Source organism: Lissotriton vulgaris, chromosome 5, assembly GCF_964263255.1.
Source record: "Lissotriton vulgaris chromosome 5, aLisVul1.2, whole genome shotgun sequence".
In the NCBI taxonomy this organism is placed as follows: domain Eukaryota; kingdom Metazoa; phylum Chordata; class Amphibia; order Caudata; family Salamandridae; genus Lissotriton; species Lissotriton vulgaris.
The window spans coordinates 1052926100-1052952345 of record NC_141693.1 but is presented as its reverse complement, the minus strand read 5'-3'; the positions used below and the strand labels follow the sequence as shown (position 1 = coordinate 1052952345).

The 26246-nt window shown below is 48.3% G+C and overlaps 1 protein-coding gene and 1 pseudogene across 1 annotated transcript in view; both read left to right on the top strand.

Annotated features, from left to right (window-relative positions):
* The window catches only part of ARL3 (ARF like GTPase 3), a 145347-nt gene that overhangs the window by 39814 nt on the left and 79287 nt on the right, over positions 1-26246 (top strand). Inside the window, exon 6 of the mRNA XM_086919573.1 lies at positions 21866-22051. Within this exon, the coding sequence (XP_086775699.1) occupies positions 21866-22051 (186 nt within the window). The remainder of the gene's footprint in view (positions 1-21865; positions 22052-26246) is intronic.
* LOC147711987 (uncharacterized) lies at positions 7186-8360 on the top strand (annotated as a pseudogene).

Here is a 26246-nt window from a genome sequence, read left to right as displayed (position 1 = left end):
GTTTATCCTCAGGCCATTCACATTCCAACTAAGCACAGTTATCCCCGATCCCTTTCTAACACATGGAATTGAAACGGTATGGATACAATACAATCATAGCTCTGTCACCTGATGTGAAAGAAGAAAAGAAAAAAAAAGGGTCAAACTCGAACAACCCCACAGACCCCCCAAACCCACAAACCTCCCAGCCCACACCCCCCCTCCCTGCAACCCTGCTCACGGCTTCCACCCATCCCCAACTAGCAGTGTGCCTGTCGCCCCAAAATCCACTACTGACTAGCTAAAAGTAGAAAAGAGGAGGGGATCCAAGCCCTGTTACCCCCTGCCCGGTTTCGGAAACAACCCCACCCTCTGCCTGCACCATTTCTTATTCCACAGGATCTGGGCAGACAATGTATTTGTGGGTAAAACTTACTACCTGACAGACTCTATGGTCATTTACACAGCAATCTCCGTCATTCCTGTTCGCCGCCAGCACCATCTCGATCTTGTCCCTCCGGCATGCCCGGGGGGGGGGCTGTCCAACCAGTCCGAGGCAACCTCTGGATTGTCGAAAAACCAAGCTCATCCCTCGACCTCCACCCTCAACCGGGCTGGAAACATCATTGCATATTTTAGACCTCTGTCTCAGAGCTTCTTCTTCATTCCAAGGAAACTTTGGCGCTGCCAACTTGTTGGTCGGAATATGCTTGGACCCCCTTGACAAATCTCGAATGCTGCTTGTCTGAGTCAGGTTTGGTCGCCATGAGAAATGCCTCTTCAGGGGTCCACGGGCCCTCCCTGTTCCCCAAAGCGCAGCAACGTCGCACAGGCAGTCTAGCAATGGCCACAACGAGTGACCTGGCAACGCACTCAATAATGGGAGCGCAAGGTGAGGCACCGGACAAGACCCGCCTCAAAGATCGCAGGTGCTTGGGAACCGCCGGACCACCCCGGCGGAGAACCGACCACAGGAGAGTCAGATCCGGCCGGTCACCGCCAGATTCCAGCCACACAGTCATCCAGAGAAGGGACCAGAGACGCTCGTCCGAGGCCCCGAGACGCATCTACACACCACAAATTCCACAGAGGAGGGCAGCCACCCGGCTGAGGACATCCCTAGGCTTCGAAACATAGCAGTTTCCAGGCACCCCCCTGACGTGCCTCCCAATGGGGACGAGGATCTCGCAAATGTGGCAAGCCGAAAGGCGTAACAGGGGCTCACCATCATACAACAAGCTGACAGCCAGTGTCAGTTCCTCTCTGGCGAAACACCTTGACAATCTGGCAAATCTTCCTGGCTGTGCCCCCCTGAATGTCAGTCCAGGTCCACAAATAATCAATAATGGGTCCAAAGTGTGTGGAGCTCAGCTCATGACACAACACAGTTATGCTGGCATGGGGCCTAGTGTTGACCACTTCTTCAGGGCTATTATGTGTCCCGGCGCATCAGCGCCCCTCCCGACGCCGCAGGGGGCCCTCCCAATGGCCTGTAAAGAGGTAGTCTGATAAAGGTGACGACAGCCCTACCACCCAAGCAGCACCCGCAAGCTCCTCCCAGTATCGCAGCCTCACCGGGGGGTGGTCGATGTTCGATTTCCCCCGCTGCCCTGGAGCACCGCTCACGCTCGGGCACCGCCCGCGCTCCCACTGCGAGCACCGCTACCTACTCCGATGCACCCGCGCTCCCGGTACAGGCGGCGGGGGCCTCACTCCCAATCTCCACACATCGCGGCGAGTCCACCAATGGCTCCAGGGCCGCTCCGGCCACCTCCGGCGCCGGCCCCCGGTGTTGACAAATTTGCGGCCAGCCACAGTACAAATAGAGCCCCAGGCTCCAACAAGTCAGGAGGCCTCAAATGATGGGCGATGTATCTCCGGCCCCCGATGGCTCAGCAGTGCCGGAGTCGCGCCGTCGGTCGCCGCTTCAACTCTGCTAAGTTGCGGCAGCTCGGGCTTCAGGATAATTTGCAGGATATTGGGGCAAGGGGACCGGTCCGGCGGAGCCGAGCACTCACACGGCCATCTTGGACCGGTGCGTGGCTCCTTGGTTATAAGATTTACAGAGATCTATTAGAACCCTACAACGGAATGTTGTTCGATTTCAGCAAAAGTTAAGGCTATCTAGTTTCTCTTTTTGTTCAGGTGTCGGTACATTCTGATGGGAGGTACATCTGTGCATAATATTAAACAAAGTGCTTGTTTCTCTCTATGTAGCAATTGCCCTTCCAGACCGCAATTAGGGATTTTTATTGTGTGTGACATATCTGCATGAGCTAATCCTGCAAATAATATGCTTGATTTGTCGTCCTCTGAGTGCTAGTTTAATTATATGTTTCCATTAATCAAAAGAGCTTAATCTGTCTTGTTCTATGTGCTGTGTTTTGTTTGCTTTAAATTTGCACATATTCCGCCCCTCTGGAGAGGGAATCCAAGTGGCTGGATTCATTTGGGAAGAAAATGTTCTCTTTTTCCAGCCTGGCATTGCAGTCGGTGAATAACACATGCTTATTGGCCCGTTTCTCCTACTCCTTTGGGAGATGGTTGCACAAGTGCTGCCACAAGTCCCGGGGAAGGCCCATGTTGTCCTCTCTCAAGCTGTTAAGGACCGGAGAGATGCAGCAAAATTCACCATCTGGTATGGCCTCGATACCACTGATTCTCTGTGCAGATTAATTTCCACGACAGTGACCTTGAGGCACCACACCTGACTTAGGACAACCGGCTTCTCTGGGGATGTTCAGGCAAATCTGATGGACATGCCCTTTGATGAGACCCACCTTTTTGGGGAAAAGGCAGCTTTGGCCCTAGTGAGGTTCAAGGACTCTGGCCAAACCTTGGGTCTCTCTACTACACCTCATGGCCAGTCTACCTTTCGTGGGAAGAGAAGGGGTTTCAGTCCTATCCTAGACACCATCTTACACAGGCTTCCAAAGCTGTGAGGGACGTGTACACAGTACATTTGGCCAAGGAATAGAAGCCAGAAGACATCAGCCACCCTGCCCTCAGCAGCTGCACACTCCAAGCACTCCTAGTCTGACTCTGCAAGACCACACCACTCCAGTTGGCGGGAGAATCCATCATCTCATCCACTGGAGGTCAATAACATCAGACAAGTGGGTCTTTCAGATTATTCAGGAGGGCTGTTCTCTTCCTTTCCTTTCCTCCTCCCTTTCTGCCAAATCAGGAATGGCTGACGGAGGATCATTTAATATTGCTCCAGGAGGAAGTTAGTTCTCTTGGCCAAGGATCTATAGAAAGGGTCCCGGATTCAGAAGTAGGCAGTGACTGTTATTCCAGCTACTTTCTGATTCCAAAGAAGAATAGGGGGCTACGGCCCATTTTAGATGTTTCGACCATCAATCTCTTCCTCCAAAAGGAGAAATTCAAGATGCTCACTCTGGCACCGGTGACCAAGGAGACTGGATGGCTTTGGACCTGCAGGATGCATAATTTCACATCCCCATTATTCCTAGCCACAGGCGTTAACTGCGGTTCAAGGTAGGGCGCGAGCACTTTCAGTTTACCATGCTCCCCTTGGGCCTAACCAGCGGGCTTCTGGTGTTCACCAAGGTGATGGTGGGAGTTTCATCTCATCTGCGCAGGTTAGATATGTGAGTCTTTCCCTACCTCGACAACTGGCTGTTTAAGGCGTCCTCACCCCCGGCAGTTGTTCTCCCCCCAACCCCCCCCCCCTTCAAACTATGGCTAACCTCCTTCATTCACTGGGTTCTCTATAAACGTGCCTAAGTCACACCTGACTCCTTCTCAGACGCTCCCTTTTGTCGGAGCTGTTCTGGACACAGTGAAGTTTCGGGCTATCCTCGCGAGTCCAGGACATTCAGGCTATGATTCCGATATCTTATTTTCTATAATGGATTTTGGTGAGACTGACTCTGAAGCTGTTGGGCCTCATGGCCACCTGCATCCTGTTAGTAAAGCATGCCACAGGCTCTGCAGTGGGACTTAAAGTTCCAGTGGGCACAGCATCAGGGAATTCTCCAGTATTGGGGTGTCTTTAATAGATTCACATGCCTGAATCATTCCCCGTCGTCAGAGTGGGAGTCCCACAGTACATGAAAAAGCAATATTATGCCATAATAACATAGAAAAACTTGGTAGTAACCAACCAGGAAGTAAGGTAGCACAAGCTACAGGAGAAAAAACTTCCACACTCATGACTATCCTAGTCATTTTCATACAGCCCAAACCACAGCCAATCCGGCGTCAGCGCCCACCAGAAGGTTCTCTTCAGAGGCTCAGGCTCTCAGATTTTCTACCGCACGTCGTGTGTAGGGAGTCTCCCTGAGCTCTGCTCAGTACTTTTTTATTTTCCTTCTGGAATCTAGTTTTGAAGATGTCTTCATCTAAGAAATCTTTATTCAGGCCTTGTGACTCTTGTGGTAAGCTCCGGCTTTTTAAAGAAGAACCCCACAAGAAGTGCATTTATTGCCTGTACCCTGATCATCAAGTGAAGGACTGCTAGATTTGTAGGACCTTCCCTCAGAAGACCCTCAGGGACAGAGAGGGCTGCCTGCTTTTGTGGCTACAAAAGCTCAAGGATCAAGACTATCCTGCTTCTGAGGTAGGCAGTATTGCCTCTGGATCTACAAAGCTTCTAGGAAGAGAGCTGCTGAAGGGGTGTTGTCTTCTCCTTGCGCCAAGATTGTAAAGAGGCAACAATCTTCTAAGGGGTCTGAGAGGCCTTCCACTTCTAAGGCCACTCCCCCTACTAAGGCCAAACTTACTTGACCATCCACACCCCCGAGAAGGACAACCAAAAAATTACCTCAAAAGATTACTTCTGAGAGGACTTTACCTCAGAAACCGACCTTGTCGTCGACGATGCCATTGTTGACTCCTTCGTCGACTAAGATCCCCGTCGACGCAACATCTTCGTCTACAGTAACTTTCACTTCACCTAAACCTGAAATATTAATGTCGACCGCGTCTTCACCGTCGACAAAGGTCTATGTCGCTGTCAGACCTATCTCGTAGACGAAGGAATCTTCATCTGCCATTGTCAGCGCCTCGTCGGCGGCCAAGCTAATGAAGATTCCGTCGACGATAGCTTCGCCGACAGCTGCTCCATCACCGTCTACGAACATCCCGTCGTCGACTAGCTTGTCGACGAATCCTACACCGTCGTCGACGAAGACACCGTCGTCGACGTAACCTTCCTCGTCGACGCCGACAACTCAATCGTCGACGATGACCTCTTCATCGTCTGGAGCCAAACCTCCGTCGACAAGCCCGTCGATGGGGCCTCCGTCGATACCGCAATTGTCTACATGTACCATCATGCAGGTTTAGTCACCGTCTTCAGCTTTCACGTCCACGCCAAAGCCATCCTTGCTTCAGAGACGCGGTTCTGTCCTAGAACCTTTGTCTCCTCTACGGCTGTCACCTCAAATAGTATCCCTTCAGGTCCCCGACAAGTTACTGGACTCTGAAGATAGTGAGGAAGAATCTGATATGAATGAAAGGTTTGGGACAGCTACCAGTCCTTCTGAATTGAACATCAAATACCAAGAGGACGATCAAGATGACAATCATTCGCCTGAGCTTGTGACATCACCTGTTACAAATGTCCCCACAGCTCAGATGCCAGTAGCATTGCTAACACATCTTCAGCACATGCTAAATGATTATTACAGGCGTTTTCCACCGTCAGTCAGCAGACTCTGTGCCTCCTATACCTGTGGTACAAAGCCAATATCTGATTTAAGACCTCCAAAGTCTCCCCCACCTGTAGTGTCCCATCAGCCTGAAGAACCACATTCTTCTGATGATGAAGAGAGAGAAGAAGGGGAAGCCGATGACGGATCCATGATGTCGGAGTGGGACCATTATCAAGTCCAAACACCTTCTCCTTCGCCTCCGGCTACTGCTGATTCACCTCCGGTTGACGTAGGAGGAGTCCGGCTTCTAATGGGGAGAGCTACAAAACGCTTTCATAATGACATGGAGGCTACACAACAAGAATACTTCCTTTATGATTTCAAGGATCAGCCAAGGAGACAAGTTCAGTCGATACCTATTATCGATTTCATTTGGAAAGAGGAGATTAAAGTCATGTCTACTCCTGTATCTATTCCTCCTGTACTGCCGAGGATAGATAAAAAAAATATATAATTCTCCTTAAAACTCCCCAGCTTGCCTTATAGGACACCCGAAATTTGATTCGGTGATCATACAGGCTGCACAGAAGCGGTCCAGAAGCACTTCCTCTCCAATCGCAGCCCCACAGGATAGAGACGGCCGGCGTCTGGATGCAATTGGTAAACTTGTGTTAACAATGGCAGCAACCACAGTCCGGGCTGTCAACTCATTGGCCATACTGTGCAAATATGACCGGCAAATGTAGTCTGACATCTCGCCATATGTCAACATGCTTCCAGAGCCCTCCAAGTCAGAGGCTTTGAAAATCCTGCAGGAAGGGAAAGGATCTCGGCGGAAATGATTGACTCTGCAGTTGATGTAGCTTCAACTGGATTCAGGCAGTTGGCAGGAGCTGCTGTCTTGCACAGGCAAGGCTGGCTAAGAGTGACTTCGTTCCGCCAGGAGGTTCAAGCTAAGGTGTTAGACATGCCTTACGACGGAGAGTTTTTGTTTGGTCCGCATATGGAGGAAGCCATGCAGACCATCAAAAAGTACATGGAGACAGCTAGATCCCTGGGCACTTTACAATTTCGAAAGCCGCCTTTTCGAGGTGCGAGAGGACGTGGATCGTCCTCTACTAGAGGAGGTTATAGGCAGCAGTCCTCCTATAGGCAAGGGAATCTGTTACCAAGGCCAGCGTTACCAGTCCTATGGCCAGCGCAACACTAATTATTCCCAAAACAAAAGAAAGCCTGCCTACCGTGAAAAGGATAAAAGACAATGAACAATGAGTGTCATCACCTGCCACCGCTACTGCCGCAGTCTCACATAAAATTGGAGGAAAAAGTCTCAAATTACTACTCAAAATGGTCCTCAATAACATCGGACAGGTGGGTCCTGGACATTGTGGCCAAGAGCCATGCCCTCGAATTCGAAAAGTTTCCTCCAAGCGTTCCCCAAGGGGCCCACCTCAGCTCATCTCAAAGAGTTGTTTTCCCAGATCAATTTGATGTTAAAGAAAGGAGCAATCGAAAAGGTTCCTCCGGCTCAAAGAGGAGCAGGATTCTACTCCAGATTCTTTCTGATAAAGAAGAAGACTGGAGAATGGCGTCCAATTCTGGATCTCCGTGCTCTAAACAAGTATTTGAAAAAGCTGACGTTCCGGATGCTGTCACTCCAAGAAATACTGCATCTTCTTTCGGTGGGAGAATACATGGCCACCTAGGATCTCCAAGATTCATATTTCCACATCGCCATTTTGCCTCGGCACAGGAAATTCCTACTATTCAGAGTGGCTGGCAGGGATTATCAGTTCAAGGTCCTTCCCTTTGGGCTACGCTCGGCACCTAGGGTGTTCACTGCTTTATCAAGGCGAGTTCTTACTCAAACGCAGGCAACCATATCCAGCGGTGTCTGAGTCTCTTCCAGTCACTGGGTCTCTCCGTCAATGTCAACAAGTCACAACTAGAACCATCACAAAGACGAGCTTTCTTGGGAGCAACCCTAGACACACATCTGGTTCAAGCTTTCGTGTCGGACGAGAGGCAAGACAGGATACAGAGCATGGCTCGGAGTTTACTTTCAAGAAAGTCAGTTTCAGTCCGACTATTCAAGTCTTTTCTGGGGATGGTCTCTTCTTGCATTCCTTTGATACCGAATTGCCATCTCAGGATGAGGCCTCTTCAAGAAGAACTCAGCCTGCAATGGCTGCAGGTCTTCGACTCATTCGAGGACCTCATCCGGTTCACCCCTCGCATCTGAGGTGCTCTTCTCTGGTGGATTCAGAGAGAGAATTTACAACAGGGTTGCGTGCTCCTCATAGACACAACAAACTTTACAATCACCATGGACGCATCCCTTGAAGGTTGGGGAGCACATCTTCAAGGGCTGACGATCAGCGGGAAATGGACTCCTCAACAGAAACTCATCAATCTGTTGGAGCTGAGAGCCATCTTCCTAGTCCTCAAGTCCTTTCGCGCAATAATTCAAGGGGCCACAGTATTGTTTCGCACCGACAATACTACAAGCATGCACTATTTGAACAAACCGGGAGGAACAAGATCGGCTCTTCTGTCTCAGGAAGCCCAAGAAATATGAGCATGGGCAATACGACACAGAATCAATCTTCTGGCGGTCCATGTACCGGGAACAGCAAACGTTCTTGCGGACACTCTCAGCAGGACAAAGGTGTCCACCCACGAATGGGAACTTCACCAACCAATGGTGGATCGGATTTTTCAGCAGTGGGGTCATCCAGATCTAGCCCTTTTTGCGACTAAGGAGAACAGCAAATGCCGGTTCTTTGCAAGCTGGCATCCCCACAAGGACTCTCAGGGGAATGAGTTTTTGATCAACTGGTATCAAATATATGCTTACGCCTTTCCTCCGATACCGTTGGTTCCCAGGGTTCTTCGAAAGATGAAGGAAGAACCATGTCGCCTGATTCTTATTGCCCCCAGATGGCCTCGCCAATACTGGTTCACCAAGCTCCTTCTCCTATCGGAGTGCGAACCAATACAGTTTCGACCGATTCCGGACCTCCTCTCCATCCAGGATGGTCAGATTCACCACCCGGACCAGACATCTCTGAAATTAGCAGCTTGGTGCCGGAGTACCTTGAATTTGCCCACCTGAATATCCCTGCAGATTGCAAGGAGGTGCTAGCCAAAGCTAGAGTACCTGCTACAATAAAAACATACAGACTTAAATGGAAGAGATTCTGTATCTGGTGAATTCATCCTTTTCTAGCCAAGCCAGAGCAGATATTACCTTTTTCTTACATCTCGCAAAATCGGGATTATCTCACGCAACTCTAAAGGTTTTCCTAGCAGAGATTTCAAGGTACCGCCAGGATGGGTCCACTTCACTCTATTCTTCAAGAATAATACAACAGTTCTTCAAAGGACTTTTCAGAATGTTCCGTACTGTTCGCCGTCCACCGCCATCGTGGCATCTCAATGTAGGGTTAGCGCAGCTCATGCGCCATCCTTTTGAACCAATTCACAGAGTGGATTTGAAATTTCTTACATGGAAGGTGCCACTTTTGTTGGCTTTAACTTCATCTAGTCACTGATGTCCAGGCTTTCACGACCATTCACCTTTCCTGCAGTTCACTTCCGATTCAGTAGTGCTCTGCATGCCTAAAGTGCCTTCGGACTTTCACCTGAATGAGCCAGTCATCTTAAAGACATTCTTTCCTAACCCGCAATCCCCTGCGGAAAGAACATTGCATACACTAGACATCAAGAGGTGTTTAAAGGTTTACTTACAAAGGATTTCTACAATACGCAAATCGGATCAATTGTTTGTTGCCTCTGGAAACGAAAAATTCGTCAAGGTCATGCACTGTCTAAACCAACAATAGCAAGATGAATCTCAGCGGCTATTGACTTTTGTCATACATAAGCAGGAAGACCTTTGCAGACAACACCAAGGGCTCACTCTACGAGAACCATGTCTTCCTCGACTGCTCTTTTCGCTGGAGTTCCTCTTCAGCACATCTGCAGAGCGGCAACCTGGGCAAGCAGGCATGCTTTCACCAAACACCATTATTTGGATGCAGCCAGCGAGACTGATGCTTCAGTGGGTCAAGCAGTTCTGCGTAATCTTTTCAAATAAGGTGAGCCTCTGTTTCCCTCCTCCTTTTTACTGCTTTTCAGACGCTTGTTCATGCTTATTACTATGTACATGCTTACGTAACTGCATTTTTTCATGCTTTTAGAAATGTGATATTTCTATTATATGATTATGTATTTTTCATATATACAGGCTTATGCTACAAACAGCGTCTTCCAAGCACGGATATATACTGCTATCTACTCTGATTCAGGCATGTGAATCTATGAAAGGCACCCCAATACTGGAGAAGAACAATAGTTACTTACCTGTAATCTGTGGTTCTCCAGTATTGGTGTCTTTCATATATTCACATGCAACCCGCCCACCTCCCCGCAGAGGCTCTTAGGTTACTTTGGTTTACAACATATCTCCTGTGCGAGAAAATCTGAGAGCCTGAGCCTTCTGATGGGTGCTGATGCCTGATTGGCTGTGGTTTGGGCTGTACAAAATGACAAGGATAGTCATGAGTGTGGAAGTTTTTTCCCCTGTAGCTTGTGCTACCTTACTTCCTGGTTGGTTACTACCAAGTTTTTCTATGTTATTATGGCATATTATTGCTTTTTTATGTACCGTGGGACTCCCACTCCGACGACGGGGAATGATTCAGGCATGTGAATCTATGACAGACACCAATACTGGAGAACCACAGATTACAAGTAAGTAACTATTGTTCATCTCACTGATGTGGCTTAGATCTCTGAAGATCTGCAGTGGTGGTTGACGAACCGCGATTGGGTCAACGGCAAAACCCTCTCCCTTCCCCAAACAGATCTCACAGTTGTGACAGATGCATCACATCTGGGATGGGGTGACCATCTGGGAGAGGTTGAGATCAGGGGACACTGGTCTCCAGCAGAGTCGGGGCTCCACATAAATTTGTTGGAGCGCCGAGCGATTCAGTTGGCATTGAAGGCATTTCTTCCCTCTGTCAAGGGGAAGTTAGTGCAGGTGTTCACTGACAACACCACCACCATATGGTACTACAACGAGCTGGGCAGGGTGGGGTCGGGGACCCTTTGTCGAGAGGCCCTGCTTCTATGGACATGGCTGGAACAGCAGGGCATAACCCTGGTGTTTTAACATTTGGCAGGGTCTCTGAACACCAGAGCGGACAAACTCAACCATTGATGCCTAGTGGATCATGAATGGCATCTTTAGTCGGATGTGGCGCAAGGTCTCTTTCAGCAGTGGGGAGAACCTTGGTTAGATTTGTTCACCTACGAAGAGAATGTGCAGTGTCAGCAGTACTGTTGCCAAGGCGGCTATCGCTCGGCGACGCTTTTTGTTGCGAATGGAGTTCAGGCCTGCTGTACGCCTTACCACCCATACCACTTCTGCCCACGGTTCTGAAGAAGATCAGGAGCGACCAGGCCCAAGTCATTCTTGTGGCTCCAGACTGGGCAAGGAGAGTCTGGTATCCAGAGCTTCTGAAAATGAGCAAAGACCCTCCGATTAGGCTGTCCCTTCGGGAGGATCTTCTGTCATAGCAGCAGGTGAGGGTCCTCCACCCGAACCTGTTAACTAGGCGACTCCATGCGTGGAGATTGAGTGGCAGCTGTTGATGGCTTTTGACCTTCCTCCCGCAGTATGCAACTGTTCTTTTTGTTCATTCTGAGGGCTCTGCTTTGGGAACTGTCAAGGGTAACCTTTCTGCTCAGTCTGCTTTTTTTGCGGCTGCCATTGTCTCCTATTGTACATAGATTTCTAAAAGGGGTGGCTCCGTTGTTTCACACCACGCCCTTTGTTATGTCACAGTGGGACCTTAATTTGGTCCTCACCTACCTGATGTGTACTCCCTTTGAGACTTTACACAATTGTCTCCTCTGGCTGTTGGCCATCAAAACAGCCTTCTTAGTGGCGATTACACCTCTCCGGAGGGTGAATGAGCTGCAGGTGTCTTCTTGCTCACCTCCCTATTTGATGTCTTTTCCAGATAAATTGGTGCTTTGCAGTATTTCTTTTTGCTAAAAGTTTGGACCTCATTCCATCTGGATCAATTCATCACATTGCCTGCCTTCTTTTCTCCCCTGCATCCCTCTAAGGAAGAGTAGCGTCCCCACCGACTGAACCCAAACGATAGTTGTCGTTCTACCTTGACCGCACAAGAGTTCCGTATGGACGACCAACTCTTTGTGAGGTACCTGGGACTTAAGAAGGGAAGGGAAGGGCAGTGCAGAAAAGGACCATCTCTCACAGGGTCGTTCTCTGCATTAAGATCTATTATGACCTGGTAAAGAAGCAGCCCCCTCAGGGATTGAGGGCTTATTCCACCACGTGAAAGGCTGCGACTACGGCCTTGGCTCGGGGATCCCAGTCCTAGACCTCTGTCAGGCAGCAACATGGTCATCATTGCTCAAGTTTGCCAAACATGATAGTCATGAACACTGCCTGCATGAACCTGGGACACTTCTTTTACATATGTTCAGTCCATTTCAGATTTCAATAGGGTATTAATGTACATCTGATTTCATGATAAACGCATCATGTCGTTGCCTATCAGAGGCTCTCAATTCTGAGCGAATACAATGACTCTGAATACCAATTTCAAACCTGCATTTCACTTTTTCCTCAAAAAGGTGAAAAAGTGAAAAAAAGTGCAGCTTGATAGACTTTCATTGTAAAGAGTGAAAAAAGGGTGCTGTCCTTTTAAGAATGTCTGAAGGTTCTTTACCCACAGTGTAACCTCCTGGCAGTTTGCCTCCGAGAGCTAGTTTGTGTGTTTTGTTCTCATAACTTTAATACATATAATAACTTTAGAAGCTGTTATTCTCCTTCCTGTGCCCAGCAGTAAAAGCCAGAGGGGGGTGAATTGTTTATGGCTTCAATGAAGATACAAGTATTCCAAGTAAATACTTTTTTTCGGGGGGCATCGTAGGATCTTCATTGATAGTCATGAACTCTAGAATAGAATAGTGAGCTTATGACTGCCGTAAAATGCAGCTGTTAGACAGCAGGAAGTGAATTTCATTTTTCACAAGTTTTAAAACAATGACTATTTAAATAGGTTTCTTAGTATTTCTTGGCACACTTTTGCATCAGCTTGTGCATCAGAACAATAATGTTTAGTGAAGGTGTGCAGTGACTTCTAGTTAAGAATCTCAATATATGTAGAAACAAATAATGTTTGGATCATTGTTACTACAAATGTTCCAGAAACATTAAGAAGTGATCGCTATCCCAGATCGTTAGACACAGCTATGCTCTGTTGAAACTATCTCCTGCGCTTAACATGAATGAGGGCGGCATAGTCCCCTTATTTACCTTTGTGTCTGCCAGACTTTAGTGAAGTAGGTGCATTGACCAATAAAACACTATGGGAGAAAGTGGGAATACAAATATCAGGCTATCTATTCAGGGGAGGAACGCTGGGAACAGGCACTAGTTTGCAACAAACATATTGTTTCTGAGTAGATCAATTCTTGGGCATTAAGCGGGGTATTGGTGAAGACATGTGCCATTGGGGAGCTGTAATTAGGTACATGGACCACTATCTGCCCTTTAAAATGCAAGTGACCGTAGAAGCACAAAATCGTAGACCTGTACAACTATATTGATCATGACCAAGACCACACTGACTATACTATATTGAGTATGGCGCATGGCTAAGGAGAGGAGAAATCGTAAATTAGATTGTGCTTGGCTGAAGTGTACATGAAAATAATGTTGAGGAAAGCAAGATTTAATATGTTCTACATTGTACATACCAAACACAACAGGATTATGAATGGAGTGCTGAAACTTCCATTCACGTCCAGTCAAGCGTTCTGGATTTAATCAATTGTTCTATGGGGCACAATGCCGCCCCAGTTTGGACCCAGCCATATGCAAATCAGTCTTGACCCTGCTTCTCATCAGAACATTCCAGCCCGAATTGCCAGGCCAGGTACTCCCTGGACTGGAAACAAGCATCCTGGGGCCAGTTTCGGATTGAGCAGAAGAACGATTATGGATTCAACCCAGATATTTGACTGGGGGTGAGTGTCTGCAAAGTTTCAGTGCTCCATCCATCATCTTATTGTGTTTGCTTTGTTCGCACCGTTGATGTCCATACGTGGGTCCCTTGCTTACTTTGCCTCTGGCTTCAAGTCCCAGGATCCTTGTTTCCGGTCCAGGTAGGACCTGGCCTGGCAGTTCTGGCTGGACTGTTCCCAAGAGGAGCAGGGTCAATGATTTGCATATGGCTAGGTCCGAAGTGGGGTAGCTTAGTGAGCAGAAGAACTATGATGGGTTAAACCCAAATCTGGAACTGGGGATGAGTGTCTGAATAGTTTCAGCACTCCTTTCATCGTCTTATTGTGTTTGCTTTACATTGTACATACTTAACCTTACAATGCTTTCACCAAATATTGCCAGCTTCTGTGGGTGCTGCCCAAGGTGTTGTGCAGATGATGCTAACCTATTCCATATGCTAGGCTATTGAAATTACCTTATTGATTAGAAATCAGAGCTCCGTAAATAACTTGCCGGCAAGCCAAATATATGTAACCCAAAAACCTGCCTGCTAAATATAATTTGAAGATATCTCTTCAATAAAATGGAGAGAAGATTAAAAAAATTGGCACCTGATTATCATTAGTATTTTGGCAGAGCCTAAGCTGGGGAATTGGGAAACTGCTGAGGAGGATCTCTGAATGCAAGTCACTAGACAAGAATGGAATAGTTTGTTGATGAGTGGTAAAGATTTTCCTCCCTGTGTGTGGAACATCTGAGGCTCAGAGTCTGACTTGATAAAGAGTAAAATCTTATATTGATATTTACATTCTGTATCTGGTGAACTCTGCAACAGGGGACCTAAACATTTTTCGTGCTGGTCTTTGTATCACGTTGACCTGCTGACATTCACAAAGGAAGGCAGCTTCAAGTTGAAATAAGTTAAATGCACTTCACAGTCAAATTCCTTGGCTCATCATGTACATACATATCTGAAAGAAACAGGTTAGTATTAAATTCCTTACCTTAGAATATCCCCAGGCGTCAGTCTGGATCCGGAAACTTTTGCATAGCAGTACCCTTGCGCGTCGGTAGGCGTCTGCAGCTCCGCGTCCATCGTCTGCGTCGTTGGCGCCGGGATGACGTCGCCGGAGTACTTAGACGCCGCCCTTGCGCGCTGACGTCAGTTCTTCTTTTTCCCGGCCAGCAGCGCAGATCCGGAAAAAGTGGTACCCATAGTCAATTTTTGACTAACTTTTTCGATCCCTTTTGATCGTTTTTCGGAGTCTTTTCGACTCTGAACGGTGCTGGTAGGGATGCCTGGATTTAAAACCCTGTGAGGACTGCGACTGACTGATGTCGGTTACCGACCCTCACCGCATGTGCCTTCACTGTCTCTGCTTCGACCAAGACGACGAGGCCTGCCCCGACTGCCGAGCCCAGACGTCGAAAGCTAGGCGGGGGTGGTCCCGCAAGCGGCTCGAGCTCCGGCAGTCGGCCCCGTGCCACGAGAGGTCCCAGTCCGGACGGAGGTCGAGAGACCGGTCGCGGGGTCGGAGCTATCATAGCTCCAGGAGTCACCATCGGTCTTCGGGCGCCAGAGGAGATCGAGCGCTTCCTCATGGCCATGAGGTCCCTCTCTCCTCCAACGGGCTCCGCTGTGCCTTCGGGCCCAGCGGACCCATCTGGGGGCCCCAGCGAGTCAGGTGCTTCAGCCCAGACGCCGGCGGGTGCTTCGGCCCCAGCGCCGCCGACGCCTTCGGGCCCGGCGCCTTCGGGCCCCGCTGGATCCGCATCCGGATCGTCGCCGGTTGACCTGATGACCTCTCCGGCGCCAATCCTTAGGGTGTCACCTCCGGCGCCGCCTTCGGGCGACACCTTCCCCGATGCCTCCCTCGATCCGGTTCGGACGCCGCTTGGAGATTTCTACTTCAACGAACCGGCCCCATCCTTTGACAACCCTGATTATCAGGAGATGGGTGATGAGGTGTATTGGGAGGGGTCTGAGGACCCTCTGACACATGATTGTCAGTCATAGCAGGACTGGACTGGTGAACTTGGGGATGCCAGTGGTCTGGACACTTCGCCAGACACTGGTTTTGTCTCACCCCCTACCGTGGCTACGGAGGAGGGGGCAACCTACAGTGTTGTGCTGACGCGGGTGTCCAGGGCCTTGGGCCTTGAGCTCCCCGTCGCAGCTGTGAGGACTAACCTCCTCACTGAGGTCCTTAAACCGCAGTCAAGCTCGGCTGAGCCTCTGCTGCCGTTTAATGAGGCCTTGACTGACTTTTTTTTGAGCACTTGGTCCAGGCCCGCTACAGGTCTGCCTGTAGATAGGAACGTGGCCAGATGCCACCGCCCGGCCCCGGGCGACCCTTTTTTCCTGTCCACCCATCCCACCCCGAGAGCCTGGTCATCCAGGCCTCCAACTCCCAGACCGCATTCCTGACACCTCGGCCGAACGGGAATCCAAGAGGTACGAGCAATATGGCAAAAAGGTATTCTCCTCCCTGAGTTTGGGACTGCGGTCTTCCAACACCGCGTGCCTCTTGGGCCGCTACACCCACTCTCTGTGGACACGGTCGCAAACATGCTGCCAGACTGCCCGGCGGAGGTCAAGGCTAAACTCGCCCAAGCCCTTGCGGAGAGTCGAGATGCGGCACGTTTTTCCATCCGGTGTGGGCTGGATACCACCGACTCACTGGGCAGAGCAATGGCTACGACAGTGGCGATTCGTCGCCACGCCTGGTTGAGGTCCGCCAACTTTTCGACCGATGTCCAGAATACACTCATGGACATGCCGTTTGATGACCGTCGCCTTTTTGGCGATAAGGCAGACCATGCGCTTGAGCACTTTAAGGACTCCAGGGCTATGGCCAAGTCCTTGGGCCTCTCGGCCCGCGCCAGCAAACTGGTGCCTTTCGCTCCTTTCGTGGCCAAGGAAGGGGCACCCCCACACGTGCTGCCAGCCACGCACCGCAGACTAATTTCCAACGCGGTGGCGGCCGTGGAAACCGCTGTGGCGGCGGTCGGGGACAACGGCCAGGTCAGTCCACACCTACCCCTGCAGCATCCGCCTCAAAACCCTCCTAGTCCGAGATTTCAGGCCCATGTGACGCCAGTGGGGGGCAGGGTTCGCCATCACCTCCTCCACTGGCGCACTGTCACATCGGACAGGTGGGTGCTGAGAATCGTCCGAAGGGGCTACTCCCACCCCTTCGAGGCGACCCCTCCAGCCATGCCTCCGCAGTACCACCTCGTGTCGGGGGATCACTTGCGACTTCAGCAAAAGGAAGGTACGGCCCTCTTGGCCAAGGGGGCCATCGAGCGCCTTCCTGGGCCAGAAGTAGGGTGTGGTTGCTACTCCCACTACTTTCTGTTACCCAAGAAGGGCAAAGGGGGCCTACGCCCTATCTTGGATCTACGGAACGTCAACAGCTTCCTCCGGAGGAGAAGTTCAAAATGCTGATTCTGGCTCAGGTCTTAGCTGCCCTGGACCCAGGAGACTGGATGGTAGCGTTGGACTTGCAGGACGCTTATTTCCACATTCCCGTCCTGCCGGCCCACAGCGCTACCTGCAGTTCACGGTAGGCCACGAGCACTTTCAGTTTACTGTGCTCCCCTTCGGCCTTACCAGCGCCCCACGGGTGTTCACGAAGGTGATGGCGGTGGTCGCAGCTCATCTGCGCAGGTTAGGGGTTTCAGTCTTCCCCTACCTCGACGACTGGTTGTTGAAGGCGGACTCGCCCTAGGCAGTCGTCAGCCACCTCCAGACGACGGCAGACCTCCTGCACCAGCTGGGGTTCTCCATCAATGTGCCGAAGTCACACCTGTGTCCCTTTTAGAAGCTCCTCTTCATCGGAGCGGTTCTCGACTCGGCGCAGTTTCGGGTTTATCCTCCCGAACAGCTGGTTCGGGATCTTCAGGCTCTGATTCCGATGTTTCAGCCTTTATCCCGAGTCTCGGTCAGGTTGACGCTGCGGCTTCTGGGGCTGATAGCCTCCTGCATCCTTCTGGTGCATCACGCCCGATGGCGGATGCGGGCTCTGCAGTGGGACCTGAAGTTTCAGTGGGCCCAGCATCAGGGCAACCTGTCGGACCATGTTCTGATCTCAGAGGGCACTGCGAGACAGCTGCAGTGGTGGCTCACAGACCGCGATTGGGTCAACGGCAGATACCTCTCCCTTCCCCAGCCGGAGCACGTAGTTGTGACGGACACGTCCCTCCAGGGCTGGGGTGGCCACATGGGAGAGGCGGAGATCAGAGGCCTCTGGTCTCCGGCAGAGTCCCGGCTCCATATCAACCTTTTGGAGCTGCGGGCGATTCTTGTCCGGGGGAGTGTAGTGCAGAAGTTCACGGACAACACCACCACCATGTGGTACTGCAACAGGCGGGATGGGGTCGTGGACCCTCTGCCAGGAGGCTCTGCTCCTCTGGCAGTGGCTCGAACATCAGGGCGTGACCCTGGTGGTTCAACACCTGGCAGGTTCTCTGAACGCCAGGGCGGACGAACTCAACCGACGGTGCATGATGGATCACGAATGGCGTCTGAACTCGGACGTGGCGCAAGGTCTCTTTCTGCAGTGGGGAGAGCCTTGGTTAGATCTATTGGCCACCGAAGAGAACGCGCAATGTCATCAGTTCTGCGCTTTGGAATTTCCAAGGCGGCACTCGCTCGGAGACACTTTTCGTCGCGAGTGGAGTTGCGGTCTGTTGTACGCCTTTCTGCCTATACCACTTCTGCCCAGAGTGCTGAAGAAGATCAAACGCGACCAGACCCAAGTCATCCTTGTGGCTCTGGACTGGGCACGAAGGTACTGTTATCCCGAGCTACTCAGTATGTCAGTCGATCCCCCGGTTCGTCTGCCTCTTCAGGAGGACCTTCTGTCGCAGCAGCAGGGGACGGTCCTCCATTCGATCCTGTCCAGTCTCCACCTCCAAGGTTGGAGATTGAGCGGCGACAGTTGAGGCCATTTGACTTGCCTCCTGAAGTCTGTAATGTAATTCTGGCAGCCAGGCATCCCTCCACAAAGTCGGTATACGCCTGCAGGTGGAACAGATTTGTGGCATGGTGCACAGCAAAGGCTGTGGATCCTCTCTCTGCCCCTCTTTCTGAGGTTCTTCTCTTCCTTCTGTCTCTTTCCCAGCAGGGCTCTGCTCTGGGCACTATCAAGGGCTACCTTTCTGCCCTTTCAGCCTTTCTAACGCTGCCTGATCAACCGTCTTTGTTCAAGTCCCCCATTGTAACTCGGTTTCTGAAAGGAATCACACACGTTTCCCCCTGTTCCATTTGTGATGCCTCAGTGGGGCTTGAACCTTGTTCTTACCTATGTAATGTGCGCTCCCATTGAGCCACTTCACAATTGTCCTCTCCGCCTTCTTACTCTGAAGACTGCTTTTCTGGTTGCCATCCCCTCTGCCAGGAGAGTGAGTGAGCTCTGGCTCTTTCATCCAAACCTCCTTTCCTTTCTGTCCAGCCGGACAAGGTTGTGTTGCGGACTAGACCTTCTTTCCTGCCCAAGGTTGTCACGGCCTTCCACATTGGGCAGTCTATCACCTTGCCCACCTTCTTTCCGGCACCGCATCCCTCAAAAGAGGAAGAGCGGTTCCACCGTCTGGACCCAAAACATGCACTTTCAATCTATCTAGATCGCACACGCCAGTTCCGGGTGGATGACCAACTCTTTGTTGGTTATGTGGGCGCTAAGAAGGGACGGGCGGTGCACAAGCGGACCAAATCTCGATGGGTCGTCTTGTGTATCAAGGCTTGTTACTCCTTGCCGAAGAAGGAGCCTTCTGTTGGGCTGAGGGCCCATTCCACTCGGGCCACGGCGGCTACCACTGCCCTGAGCCAGGGAGTCCCTTTGCAGGACATCTGTCAGGCAGCTACGTGGGCCTCGCTGCACACGTTCGCAAGACACTACTGCCTGGACAGCCAAGTCCGGAGGGATGGCTTCTTTGGCCGTTCCGTCCTCCAGGACTTTCTGGTGTGATTATTGGTTCGCAGACCCACCACCGGGGTTGGTATTGCTGGGGTATCTATTCCAAGGTAAAGAATCTAATACTAACCTGTTTCTTACAGATATATTGTTACCGAAGGTAAGTAACTTGTTCGCCTAGACTACTGAGTGCGACGAAGCAGTCCACGGGAAATCTGGTATTTCGTCGGGCCTGAATAGTCAGACTCACTAGTCTAAGACTGAGCATGCACTCATATGATCACGGGTCACACCTCTGCTGGTCCTCACCCCTTCAATTGAGGGTGGGACTACATTTCTCGAGCTGTCCAGTTCCGACCTCTGTAGATGAAGATTGTGTCAACAGTAATTCTTTTAGTTTCCAGCCATAGTGGTCGAAGGTAGTCTGCCTTTGTAGCGCTGTAATGTGAGGCAGCCACAAAGACCCCTTAGTCCTGTAGCTTATTGGACAAATGCCTCCTGCCCACTCCATTCCCATCTGTCTTCACAGAAAAATGTTGTTCCAGTCCTATCTCCCTTCTCTCTCAATAATTTACATCATGATTAAGCATATTGTTTAGAAGGTTTCAGTTTCTGTGACTCAACAGGTGAAACCAGGGGCTGTTTCTCTGCTTTATCTTGTTAAGCTCAAAAGAAAGTCTGAAACTAACTGTTCTGAGTTAAGATTATTTCTTTGCACAAGTAAGCAATATCACAATATGATGTCAAAGCTAGGCAAAGCAGGCCTTGAATAAGCACGTATTAGTCATGGAGTCTGGAACAGAACCCATTCAGAACTGTCCATTATGAAGTCTTCCAATGTTATTATTTGCATGATACGGATCTGCATGTTTTTGAAAGTTACTTTCAAGGCATGCCAAGAACCGAAGGGAGGAGCACACGCCTTTGGTTTCAGCCCAGAACAGAGTGATTGTGTCCTTGATCCGTGAAGAGCATATGGGTTGTTCAGAGTTTACACCTTCAGACTCCCATTTTTGTCTTTGGACGGTGGATCTTATAGAATGTAAGAAGGATGATCGGAAAGCAACATGGATTTGGTTGAGCCGCATCTTCCAGGAGTTGGTGAGATTCTACGTAAGGATTCTATCCGCATTGGAGTAGCTCTGATATGGGAATGAGTAAAAAGTGAACTTCTGCCCATCGGGGTTGTAAGTTCCCCGTACATCTTAAATTCAGATGCATACATGATCTACTACATTGCATAAACATTTGTGAAGATTAAGTTAACAGTATTTTTCTATATTTACTTAGCATGACGGTATGTGTTTCATGAGGCCATAAATAGCTAGACACATGATCTGAAACAAGTTTATCTTGTTTGATATATATTATGTTTGAGTTGATGGTAGTACTAGGATACTTCTTTTGCTGTGTACTTCATCTGCTAGTTAGATGATAACCTAGCAGGTTATCAGCTGCCTTTCTAACTCATGTTGGACAAGCGCAGCTTATCTTGACCTATGTTTTTGCCGCATGTAGTTGTTTGCTGCATATGCCTTTATTTGCCTTATAATATTTGTTTGACATCATTTATGTGCAAATGCAATATTTGGAGGTCACTCTGCATTTATGTTTCCAATTACCTACTCCTGTATTGGATGACTTACTAGTGCTTGAATTATGGCAATTTCAGTAAAGAAATTTGAATTGAGAACCACCGACTGGGAGGATTTGCTTTGTCATAAAAAGCACTCTTTCCACAAATCAAAAGTCTTTGCCAAATGTTAAAAAGCAGGCATTAAATCAGAGCCATTTATGAGCTTTCAAATGAAGTAAGGTAATGATTGTGGAGACATTTCCAACCAAAATCAGAAGCATTCTAAACGTATACAGGGCGCTCTACTCCCACAGTCAGTAGCGCAATCCTTGTGCCCAGTAAGAAAAAAAATGAAAAAAAATCCAAAGTGAAAGCATTTAAAAAATAAAATGTTGTTCCATTGAAAAAAATTCTATTGGCAATGACATGTGAACTGGAATAAAGAATGCCTAATTCAAATATTAGCTCACATTTTGATTTTAGAATCTTTCTAAACAAAGCACAATGTGGTAACCATTGCAGTCATATTGACATCCAAGATGGCACAATTCTATGTCATGCAGTGTCTTGTCTCTAGGTGCTCTGCTTAAGAGCCATACTACTGGTGAGTGGCACAGCTTCTCTGTTAAATGTCAATGACTATTATGTTATCTGGTGTCAATGTTCTATTGAATCTGTTGCGAAAACAAAAAAATCTTTAATTATGCTTTTACTGGAACAGGAGCTAGCAGAACTGTTGGATGAAGAGAAGCTAAGTGGTGTTCCAGTGCTGATCTTTGCAAATAAACAAGATTTGCTCACTGCAGCTCCAGCCTCCGAGATAGCAGAGGGTTTAAATTTGCACACAATTCGTGACAGAGTATGGCAGATCCAGTCGTGTTCAGCGCTTACAGGAGAGGGAGTCCAGGTATGACATCAGCTCACCGAAAATTGATCAGTTTTGCAGTCATATAAATTGATTTAATTGTTTTAAAGGGTCTGAATAGTAAAAATCATTTGTATGCAGTGGAGGCTTTTATTTGACTGTCATGGCAAATAATTTGGTTTTCTCCTGGTCTCAGGTTTGCTTTCACTTTTTGCACAATTTCTTCTTTCTGCCTCTTATCATACCACTGAATGCGTGTAATGCCTGGTTTTAGGGACTGTGGTTGATCTGTGCGTGTGTCAGCTTTCATCACAGCACCAAAGTTCATTCTCTCGTTAGAGTGGGAGCTGGTCTGCTGTTGCCATTTCTGTTGACCAATGGCCTCCCAGTCATATTAAAGTACTGAAGGCCTGCCATATTTCAGAGAAACTGATACAGTGCACATTAACTTATTTAGTAACAGCTGGAAGACTGCCTCCCATGTTCCAGGAGCTACTGCTGCTCAACATATGTGTGACAACGCTGTACTCCCCCTGGTAATAGGACATGTATCCGCTCCATACACTGTTCTGAATGTGGGTATGTTGGCAATAACAATAATGTAAAGGTGCCATGAACATAATCGTTCTACCAATCTATATTTCTCTGGTTTCTTTATCTTCATCATCTTTCTCTTCTTCCCCATGTCATGACTTTTGGTAGGTAGTGGTTCTTGAGCTTTGACAAATTGTGGTTTCATAGGAAACGCCAACGGTTATGGTGTTCTTGGTTGCTCATTTCCCTGAGACACGAAGACTTGAGGTACAGTCTGTTGTGGCTGGTGTGGCTCCATTCCTGGAACGGTGAGTATTGGTCTCACATCATGTCTCTTAACTCCAGGAACTTCCGAGGCTCAGGGATGTTATTTGGTCCAAGTGCCTCTGTTTTAGGGAGGATGTACGCGTTAATATATTGTCTCCTTTTCTAGCATAGTCATTTCCCTCTGTTATATAGTTTGGGAAATGTATAGAGTTTAACATTCACACTGGAATAGGTCTCTTGGGGCTGTAAAAGGAAAAGCACAGCGGGTATAAAAGTGCCAGAGAAGACTTGTGATGTAAAAAGCCATGAATTCAATAGTTTACAATATTTCAGAAGACATGGTTCCTTCCTGTCATGGAAGGGAATTTAATTCCCTTACTGAACATCTTGCACATAATTATTTCCTACCCCATTTCTTCAAACAACATTTAGAAACCGTAAATCATAGCTGTCATTCACCATTGGAGCTTGCTTAGATTCACATGCTTAAATCATTCCCTGGCTCTTAAGTGGGAGTCTCTCAGTAACTTTCCAATTGCAGTACAAGGCACTGACGGCAGAGAAGGCCATAGGCAGTGCCTATTTTCTTAACACATCCACCTTATTTTAAAATGCCCATATTCAGCCAGTGAGGAGAGTGCTGTCTGCGTCACCTCTCCCAAAGGACTTCACACCTCAGATTTCTAGTGCATGTTGTGTGGGAGAAGGTTCCAGAGCTTTGCTCTTCTAATACAGTTAAGTGAACTTTTACCCCTTTTCTTGGACTTTAGGTGTGCTCCTTACCCCACTGACCCTGGGAAATGGCCACTATGAAGAAATCTAAAAAATGTTTTTTTAAACCTTGTAATTTTCTGATAAACCTCATAAGAGATGTATCTATTCCCTCTATCAAGACCACAAGTACTGCAAAATCTGTGGAACATTTTCTGAAAAGACCCTCAGTGACCATGAGGGAAGACTACTTAGATTGAAAGTACCCATATTTAGGGATTTAATCTGAGGCTAAATCCTTTAAATCTGAGTACAAGAAAGGCAAGGCAAGGCAAGAAAGCCTGATTACTCGTAATCCTCAAAGGCTTAAGGAATTTTCTTCAGGAGAATGTGAGAAAAAACAACAGAAAAAGGCTCTTAAAAGTCATCCGGTATGTCCTCCCTAGAGAAAGCAGAAGGCACTCTTTAACATCAATACCTCCACCATCATCTCTGCTGACTAAAAAGTTGAAAATATTGCTACTGTTTACTGCAATCCTGTTGACAATGTACTCAACCACACCAGTCGACGATTTTCATCTATGCCTCAGAAGTTGGAGACACAATCAGCGTTGACGAAAGGCACTTGACGAAGGCACCAACAACTATGAGATCGCTCGATGGTGGTCCCATCAACGAGGAACCCCTTGGTGTCTCACCCGGCTGAATCAGCACAACCACCTTCAACACTTACGCTGACAACCCTGCCAATGATATTCTCGTTGATGTCACTCCCTTTGACTATTAAACCACTCATTTACTGCACATGAACACCATTACACCTGGATCTAACCTCTCCAAGAAAAATTCTGGCTCAGCCTTCAACAAAGCTTCTAGAAACTGAAGTGGCCAGAGGGTTAGTGTTGTCTCGATCAGACTGCGTAAGGGTTCAATGCTCTAGGAGTGATGGCTCGAAGATATCCCCGCGGTTATATGTTATCCCTATGCATCCTGTATGCTGGTTCGTCCTCCGGGAGGTGGACCAAGTGATTAATAGCAGTCAACCGCGCAGCCCAATAGTACTTTTGTGTATGTCGGGAAGGGCTATTCCCCCATCATACCATTCGAAGGTAAGTTACTGGAGAGCGATTCGAGGGGGGTCCTCCACCCCAGAGAAGAGTATGTATAGCACTATCAACGGCTCGAAAGTAGTTTGACCGGACAGCGTAAGGCGTGTTGTGAAGAGCATACAAAAAGTGGGGCAAGGCCATAAATTTGAAGATGGCTGCCCTTCTCAAGAGAGACAGTGGTAGTGCCCTCCAGTGTTGTACATCGTCCTGCAGTTGTGTAAGCAGCAGTTCCAAATTTCACATGTAAAAGTCACCTGACTCCTGGGTAATGAATATCTCCAAATAGCAGAAATCCTCGGTAACTACCTGGGCCTCACAGTTGACTGGCAAAGCTGGAACAGACCCACTCAGTATGTAGATCAGCGATTTGTTACAATAAATAGTGTATCGGACTACCTAAAGTACAGCTTGAACATATTCATAAGTCTGACGAGCGTGTGCTAGGGTTAGCAACATACAGCTGAATATCATGTGAGTAAAGGGAAATTCTATCTTCCCATCCTGCAGTCCACTTCAGCCCTCTTATCAGAGGGTCAGTACATACCTAAGCCAGGAGAGGTTCCAATACAAGAGCAGCAAGCATCTGCAATACAAAAGCTCTCGCAATTGCAAGTTTTAAACTATTGGTATTGTAAATGACAATGTCTTTTATTTACGTTTCAAAAACCTGCAATAATAAAAGGCATTGTCGTTTGCAATCCCAATAGGTCAAAATTTCGAAAATGCAGTAACTATTGCATTGCAGATGCTAGTTATAGATTGAATTCAATCTCCATAAGAAGGGCTTTCTGAAATCGATCCCCATAGAGTTGATCAAACAAAGCCCTTCTGTTATCTGCAAGAATAAATATAGTTGGAGACATAAGTGCTCAAATACCTAAGAATTGTGTCTTGGATAAATGTGTGTGTGACATCCTTGTTTGACTTTTAGCCTGTAAGCAAGTCATTTTGGGATACTTCGAGTATCAACTGCAAAGTGGTCTGTGGAAATAGACATCAATGAGGTGCATATCATGAAGGCCTAAATACAAATAGATTATACTTTTGCACTGAGAAAAGACAGCACACGTTAGAATAGTGAACCTTTTTCTCGCAATTAATGGCATTGCTGTTTACACGCTTCGTAAATTTAAGATCACTTCTCCAGCCCAAAAAAGTCCATTTATGCCTGAAGAAAGAATTGCCTGTTTTGTGAAATATTAGCTTAGGGAACATAAATAGGAGCTACTTCCTATATCTGGAGGGAAGCAGGGCAAGTACACGCACTCCCACAGCTCGCCCCTCAGTTGTGTATATTGTTAGTCGAGGGGGTGAGGAGACTGGAGAGAACGAGGGAAAGGGGGCGCTCTTCATTTTTAGAATGGCTTCAACTATTTTCTGTAGCATATTTTTAAACTACTTTATGTATCATTGCTTTATCCAGCAAAGTTTGGGAGAGCTACACACCCCTGTTCTGTTGGATGTTTGAAAAACTGCTGCAGCAACATACCAAATGCGATCTATGTCATCCTTCTAACCAGTTCAGACCCTCACATTAATTAACATCCATCATATAAAAAAGTAATCAGACTTTCTAGCAACAGATGCCACCGCAGGCGCAGAAATCACAGGAGTAT